This window comes from Gavialis gangeticus, unplaced genomic scaffold (genome assembly GCF_001723915.1).
Source record: "Gavialis gangeticus isolate Ggan-Ray unplaced genomic scaffold, GavGan_comp1, whole genome shotgun sequence".
Classification (NCBI taxonomy): domain Eukaryota; kingdom Metazoa; phylum Chordata; order Crocodylia; family Gavialidae; genus Gavialis; species Gavialis gangeticus.
The window spans coordinates 169,031,220-169,039,862 of NW_017728992.1; the positions used below are offsets into that span (position 1 = coordinate 169,031,220).

At 42.0% G+C, this 8,643-nt stretch overlaps 1 protein-coding gene across 1 annotated transcript in view; it reads right to left on the reverse strand.

Moving 5' to 3' along the window:
• ANGPT1 (angiopoietin 1) overlaps positions 1-8,643 on the reverse strand; it is a 349,019-nt gene that overhangs the window by 189,213 nt on the left and 151,163 nt on the right. Inside the window, exon 4 of the mRNA XM_019528068.1 lies at positions 3,028-3,260. Coding sequence (XP_019383613.1) covers positions 3,028-3,260 — 233 coding nt within the window. The remainder of the gene's footprint in view (positions 1-3,027; positions 3,261-8,643) is intronic.

The window sequence follows — 8,643 nt, forward strand, 5'->3', positions numbered from 1 at the left end:
CAAATATGGGCTGGATGAATGGACTGTAAGGGCATGCATGCGTGGGGGTTGTGTGGGGGTGGAGGGGCTAGTCAGGGGGTGTGGTTCCCCTGTAGGGCCCCAGCTCCCCCAAATCAGCAGCAGCCATGGAGCACTCAGTGCCCACTGTGGCCAGAGCCCCAAGAGGCACAGTGCAGCCCTGCTCACCTCAGAGCTGGCGACACTTGTGCCACCTGTCATAGGAACAGCCCACCTCGGGGTCATGTCATGTGGGGCTGCACAGGTTTAGGCAGCACTGCGGCCACTCAGGCTGTCACCCAGGGGTCAGTGCCACTCAGGCTGTCACCCAGGGGTTGGTGCCACTTGCAGGGACAGTGTATCATGCTGCACCGGGTCCTGCCTCCAGGGAACTGGCCCGACCCAAAGATGCGCAGGGCCTGTGGAGGCAGGACCCAGCCTAGCATGACACAGGGCCTCTGCGAGAGGTGTTGACCTTTGAGTGACAGCCTGAGTGGCCCCGGCGCTGCCTGAAGCCACACGGCCCCATGCCACACCACACTGAGCTGGTCCTGTCCTGCAATAGACAGCATGAGCCGTGTCAGCTCTGAGGCTATTTAGGCCATGCCACTGGAGGTTCTGGCCGCAGCGGGCCCTGAGTGCCCCACGGCCACTGCTGCTGTGGGGGTGAGCTTTGGGTTCTGTGGGGCGGGCTGAGACCCTGTGGAGGGGGCCTGAGGGCCCAGTGGGGGTGGTGCATGAGAGCTCTGAGGAGGGGGGACATGAGAGCCCTGCAGGGACACATGTGTGCCATGCAGAGGGGGCCTGTGCCCTGAGAGGGGAAGCTGTGGAGCCTGCAGGGGGGGCAGTCCATGTGCTGTGCGGGGGGCTGCACCCTGTGGAGAGGCAGGAGACTCACCCCTCTTGAGCAGCCCCCCCACAGACACAGTCCCCCCGCAATCCACCCACAACTTCCACATCCCCAAGCCACCCCCACAAACCCCTCATCCATGTACCCAGGCACAAACCCTGGATCTCCGCACAAGACCCATACCCCCCCAAACTTCACACCCACAAGCCCTACATCCACCCACAAACTCCCCGAACCCTGCCTTGAAATTGCTTTACACTTGTAAATATATCAATAAAACATTGCCCAAATATATCAATAAAATATTGCCCTCCCTATATATAGTGCCATTTCATTTTAATACAGGAAGAACACTATTTTGTATATTTAAATAAGAGTATTTGGGTTTCTTATCAGAAATTTGCAATTCATAAACAGGGAACACCAGGTTCTTTGCTGGTGAGACAAGTGGCAAGACCCATGCAGAGGAGCCTGTCCAGGGCCAGCACTGGGGACTTAGCAGGAGGGCAGATGAGGTGGCTAACCTCTTGGCCATCTGGGGACAAGATGACATGCTTTGACAGTTCAAAGTGGGTCACCGCAAGGAGCACACCTTCTGGGTGATAGTTGCACCCCATCTGGTCTGGCAGGGGAGCAGCCATGGGGCCACAGGTCCAAGGGTGTGGATGCTGTTGCAGGTGGCAGCAGGCCACAGCCAGGCAGAAGCCCCCACTGCCAGACTGCTGCAGTGGGTACAAGGAGCAGGGGCCACTCCAAGTTAGGGCTGCTTCAGCAGTCCAGCTGGCACAAGGGGTAGTGTCCCCAGGTACCAACTGGCTGGGCCCCAGAAGCTCCTGAGGGCAAGTAGCCCTGAGCTGCTCACCAGGGCAGGCTTTTATACTGCTGGAGCCAGCACAGGTGCTGTCCCCAGCCTCTAGCTCCCCTTGGTTGCAGATCCGGGTTATTTTGCCCCAAGGTTATTTTGCCCCAAGTGGCACAACTTGCCCCATACCAAAGTGCATGTTCAGGCACATGTGCTGAGGATAAAAATCCCCAGCTCAAATTTATGCCGCTCCTATTTGAGCTGCTACGCCTGCGTGCCTGCATGTGTGGACGTGCCTGAAGGGTTAGTTTGTAGGTTCCTTCATTTTGAGAATTAAAATCCTTTCTGACTTTCTTCACAGATGTCCACAGGAAATATGATCAGTAATAAGTTATGTTTGAGGAGCAACTCTCTCACACACACACACAAACACACAAAATGAGACAAATATTATGGTCTATATATATAGACCAGAGCTATACATATATAGGTGGAAAGTAGTCTCCAGTTGCTTTTCAATAATGCTTTACTAGTCTTTGTGTCTGCATTAGTTATTAATACATATACATTATGTGTGTGTGTATCTATATTATATTCATATACTAAATATACTGATTAGTATATTTTAAATAATTTGTATCACTAGTTATCATCACTGATTAACATTACTATTACTATTAATTTCATATTTGACTTTGCTTATATAGTCTCTTCATTTACACTGACATTTTTTGGAGGCTGTAAATTCCATATGCCTTGTTCATACAGTACCTAATATATTGTCGGTATAATCAGAAACAAACAATGCAAACAGATAAACTAAAGATCAGAAAGCTAGTCACAAGGATACAGTAGATCATTAGTGGGTAAAAATGAGACTTGCTGCATTGAGGTCAATGAAGGAGTCCCAATTTACATCATCTAAGGATGTATCATAAGAATTCTATGTTAAGTTACTAAGGAAGTTAAACATCAGGTTCAGTTTCAGCCATGTCTTAACATGTGTCTGTGTTCAAAAGCTCTCATCAGCTGCTTGGCCTTAATTAGTTTAGAGAGGTAGTTTGTCATGGCAGTCTGAAGTTAGGCAGAAGACAAATCAGGGGGGCACCTTAGACCAACTCATTCAGAAAGGCGTAAGATGTCATAGGCAACAGCCTATTTTATAGCATTTGACAAAGTAGGCTGTCGCCTACAAAAGTTTATTCCTCTCTGAATGAGCTTATCTCTAAGATGCCCTGCTATCTGTTTCATTAGTTTAGAATGTCATATTTTCTTTTCTTTTGAACCTACACATTTCAATTCCTTTCAAAACACTCTCTTTTCCTCCCCCTCTAGAAATCTTTTTCCAGTTTTAATTTTTAAAATGTTACTGTCTCACCTCCTTCTTTGGAACAGAGATTGACCAGACTATGAACCGTGTCCATCAATTCCAGCTGTTGTTTCTGCAGGATACTGTTGTTATTTGTTGCCTTGTTTAGTTGCTTCTCTAGTTCCTGGATTATGTAGCTTTGGCGTAAAACCAAGCGTTGCAGATTCTCTTTTTCCTCCTTCAACGTATCCAACTCGTCCTTATGTCTTTCTTCCATTTCTAATATCTTATGCTCAAGTAAACTAAAAAAATATAATAATTGCTATCATTAGGTCATTTTAATACATTTCTGAATATAGAAGATGCTGCCTACATCTTGTTATTTCATCTTTTGACTATTGTTAGACTTCAGCATAAAAACACAACCCGCCTCCCCTCAGATCTACACATTTAATGAAAATTAGTGGACTGTAATGTTCTATCCAGTACCCAAACATAACTGATATGTTATTGTGGCTTTCCAAAATACTCATGCAAAAATACATGCTATTGTATTTCAAATTTGCATGCCCAACTGAAGAAAACGCATTAACAAACTAACTGTCAGTTATTTAGCTAGGTAATAAGTGGTTCATGCAGTTTTTTGTGTTTTGTGCAAAGAAGTAAACAACCAAATCAGGCATGCAACTGCACTTACAATTTTGCAAAAATAAAGTCAGAGGAAGGAGAAAAAGAAAGAAATGAATAGGGAAGTTAATGTAATAAGAGATGAATGCAGTAAGGCTGAGGCAGGATTGTGTAAGTTCTTGAAAGTGAGTGCAAGATAAACCTTCAGGATAATGAGGAATTGGGAAATGAAACATAGGGCCAATAATAAAAACACCCACCTATCAATATAACCAATTTGGGAGGGAATTTTTGAAAGATTTACAGTGAAACAAAGAACTATAACCACACAACAGAAATCAGAAATATTTCTACCAGGTTTTCATATTGGGTCACCTCATGAGATATGGCACAGTAACAGTGTGTAATATTTGCAAAGAGGGAGGTTTGTATATTGAAATTTAAGGCTCTGATCCAGAACAAAACGTGTTTGTCTGTACAATTAGCACCCAGCACTGGGTGTGTACAGATGTTACACTTAGAAGTTTGGGAAGTTAGATCTGGTAAAAACTGGCTGTCCCATCTAACCCATTGATTCTTAATTTCAGCAGTACAGACATTCCCAGGATCTGATCTACAATCATGCAGCCTGCTTTAAGCCATGCGATTATGGATTGGGTTCTAGTTTTACAGATCTTCATCAGTGGTGGGAACCTGATCTAAGCCAGTCAGGGTGTGGGGAGGGGTAGGCAGAATCAGGGTTCCCATGGTGGGTCGGTAAGGTAAAAGGGTGAAGGGGGACTGGCACAATCGGAGAGCCTCTCTGCCCCTGCTATGCCCCACCAGACCTCACCAAATTCCCAGTCCCCCTGATCCTGCCAAATTGCCCCTGGTGCCAGATTTACAGGTGTTTCCCAGTGTCAGGAGCCTGATCTAAGTAGGTTCAGTGGGGAGAGTGGTGGGCTAGATCACGGGCTCTAGCAGTTCTGCGGGGGGAGGGGAGACAGGATTGGGGGCAAGTAGGGTCTGGGGGGCTTCGGTGGGATCAGAGACCCTATTTCCCCCCAACTAAAGGTTTCTTTAGCCCCCCCAGCCCCTCTCACAACCTCAGATGGACGACACCCCCTGCAGACCAATCCCCTCTACCACCAGCTCTTGGCACCAGCAAACATCTGCAAAACTGGCATCAGCGGTGGCTTGCAGGATCAGTGGGAGGGTTTGATGGGCTTGAGATGGTTAGCTGGTCGACAGAGGGGTTGTCCATCTGGGGGTCAGGTGTCTAAAAATAGCCCAGTGGGTTGGGGGGGTAGGAAAAGGGCAGCCCCAGGCTGGGGTGTGGCTAGGCTTTCCAACCCTGGTGAACTCAGTAAGATCAGGCCAGTCATTTTTGCCTGATTTAACCCTCAGTGAAAATCTGTACAGTTTGGCATTTTGGCACGTACGTCAACCTAACTAGGGATCTAAGAGTAAGGTCCACATGTGGGTGAACTAAGTTAGATTGGGCACCCATTTTTTACCCAATCTAACCTCCCAAACTTATAATGTAAGCACTCATGGTGTATGTGCTCCTCTTCACATTTTTTCTTACTTGTTACTCCAATATTCTTTTGTAAATCTTTCATAGGTGACTACATGCTGTATATTTATAAAGGCTCAAGGACATATAGCTTCTTGCATGAAGGAAACTTGACCACTCAGACTATCTAATCATTTTATACTAAATAGTTAAATCTAAGATTACATATAAAGCAATACAATGAACATTTCACAAACTTTTATAATGAAGAAAATTAGGCTGAAAGTATATTGAAAACACAGCATAACTGAAGTTTGTGAAGACATGCTGACAAGGTAGAGAGATCCCATTTAACTCTGGGACAGTTATTCCAATGCATATTATGGAGGGTAAATTTGATTTAATAAAAGCAATAATCAATTTATCATTTCAGACAAATGTTTGTATAATTGTACTATGTGTCCCTTGATGTCATAATCATGCTTCACAACTTGCAGGATCCCTGGGTGAAATTAAGTGGCATAGAAGGATGGGAAAAGAAAGTGAGTGATGCCTGCTTCTATAGATGGGATCTTTTTTCCAGAAGACAAATCAGAAGTTGTTTTTTTTTTAGGTGAGATACTCTTAGAATACTTCATAAAAAACTGTCCTTATATAAAATAAAAATATATGAAGAAGTAATAGTAAGTGGCTGCACCTCTGGATCCTAGCCATTTGCTATGTCTCCCTAGACAGAAAAATCTTGACCCCAACTATATAAACATCACTGACCCTATTTCAACAAATTCTATAGCTAGTTGTATAAAAAATGTATGCAAATGCTTTCCTCTTCAACTACAACTCTCCTTTTCTGGAGTGTACAGTTTATAAAGGTCAAAGAAATACTAGAAGACATCTAGAAGAGAAGAGTTGTAGACACAGAGGGACATCTCCATTGTACAAGAGGTTTTTCAGTGCCAACACTTTCAATACTGTTGCGGGAATTTAACCAAAAGGAAAAAAAGTTTCATTAATGTTAGATAAAGAAATTAACTCATCCCATCTGCTGACCTTTGGATCAGTGATTCAATTGGTTATGCCAAAAGAGATGTTTTTCATACCCATAAGCTAACCAATGGTTTCAAACTTGCCAACAGGCCACTTCCTATTCAAGTCAGTTTTATTTTCTCTCTCTCCTCATCTTTGTTTTTATTTCTGAATAATAAATCAGTGGCAAAGTTCCTGCATAATTTCAGGTCATTTAACTTAACTGAAGAATGTAATAATATCCATATGTAGCTGTTTCTATTAAAAATCATGGAGAATTAATATAAACTGTTACAAACAATAACAATATAAAGATGAAATTCAGTCCATAGGTTTATTGTTCATGGTAAAGTAATATAAAGCTTTAAAAATCTAGGTAAAACCAAACGGAAATCTCTCTTTCTGAAACAATATTAATTTTGGACTTAAAAGGGCATTTAAGAAAATATACCATTCAAGATAATCCCATCTATCCCAATGAAAGCAGAGGGCAGGCTGTTGAGTAGGTGGAGGAGATATGGAAGGCAGAGAGCACTTCCTTTGGATCATCCTTACTCCCAGTTACTGATGAAATGATGCCTAGTACTAAAGGGGTATTTAATTTGGCAGACAAAAGCATTGTGGACTGAAGATGAAGCTAGGGCAATTTAAACTGGAAACAAACCCCTGATTTTCTTAACTGTTAGCACAGAGACCTATTTTAACAATTTACCAGAGCATGCAGTTGGTTTTCTATTACTTCTAGCCTTTAAATAAAGAATAGATGTATTTGTAAAAGAAATATATGCTGTAGCTCAGCTCCAACCTATTTGGGAATTACTTGGTGACAATCTACTACTTGCATGAGGCCAGGTTAAATTTTGTTAAAAATACCTTCTAGTTAAAGCTGGTTGAAATAATTCTGACAGAATATTTTCTAATGCTCTCTCAAGGAAACTGAAATGTTAGAGAGTAGTATATTGTTTATGGCAATATTTACATAGGGTATGACTAAAACAGTTCACTGAAATTGTCTTAGTTCAACTTGTGCACTAATTTATCATTCATAATGAAGATACTGTTTTAGAAAAGAGCAATGTGCACTCCTGTCTGACAGAGGCTGCACACATTGCAGTGCATAGCAGCTGTGTGGTGGCCATATGCCTACATGGCAGATGATGTTCCATGTTAAAGTACAAGGTGCACCGGCCACTGGAGGAACAATAGCCATTCACAGGGTAGCGGTAGAGCAGAAATCCAACCAAGCTGTGTGTTAGAAAAGACAACAAGGCCCCTAAATCTTTAAGTTAGTAATGCAGTGTATGTGGCTATTATTCTGCAGCACTTTTCATCTCTATATGTTTTCATCATTTTGTGGAAAATAGGGACAAGCTGACAACCACAATATAGGTAGCTACTTTGTTTCCTACCATACAACTACAGTAAATGGGTTTGATGCCATGGTGATGACTATTAACGGTGGCAGTGTTACTACAGGTATGACAGTCAAACAAGGAGAAAGAAGCTGTTAGGCCTTTTTTCTTTGGAGTCTATGCAGACATATTCAGATGTTTTACTTCTTTACAATAAGGCCTTTATATCTGTGTGCAGAGTGTCAGACTCATGGTAGAAAGACGGGGAGACACAATGCTTGTTAGACTAAAAATACTGCTCTAATGCATTGAACAACCAATACATATTTTCTTGAATGTATATGTAATGACCTTGCATAAATGCATTTCTGCAGTGGTCTTTTCCTAGCTACAAAGACCTCATGGCTATACAGGATAAGAAGATATTTTTGGGATGGGTGAATTCCCTGTGAGAAATTCAAAAACTGTGTATGCCCACTCAGTCTTATTAAGAATCAGTGAGAAACCTTCTCTCAGACCTCAGAATGAGCAAAAGTCAAACTTTGACTTCGACTTTGAAGTAACTAGTTTCAAAGGGCAGAAATACTTAAATACTTAAATAGCCTGAGAAAGGTTGCTCTCATGGCCTTTGACCCCCAAAAAGCCAGAATTTCATACATCGTGTTTATAGCTAATTTAAATCAAGGAAGTTCTAGAAATCTCACAAAAAAAAAAAAAAAGAAATCCTGTTTGAGAGTTTCCCAACTTGGTGTTGAGGCTAAAGAACTCTAGATAAATTCAGATCATTTTAAAGGATTATTATAACTACTCAGATCTTTGAAGATTCATTCACCATTAAGAGGCTAACATCACCAATACTTTTTAGCTTACCATATTATTCATCAATGCATTTTAAAGGCATTTAAAATGCATTGCTTAAAATGAAACCTATAACATTAATTATTGCTACTTTGATTTTATATGGATTATTATTTAATAAGCAAAAAACCTTGGACTTTGTGATATGCAAGACAAAAAAGGAGATGTGGTCTCTCAACAAACCATATGATCTCTAATTATCCACTATAATTATGTAACGTGGCATTTTTATGTTTTCAAGAGCTATAGTTATCATGTAAAGGGACCCTTTTCTTTCTTGTGAGTACACACAGTTTTCCAAACATTAAAAAACCTGTCTATTGAGAA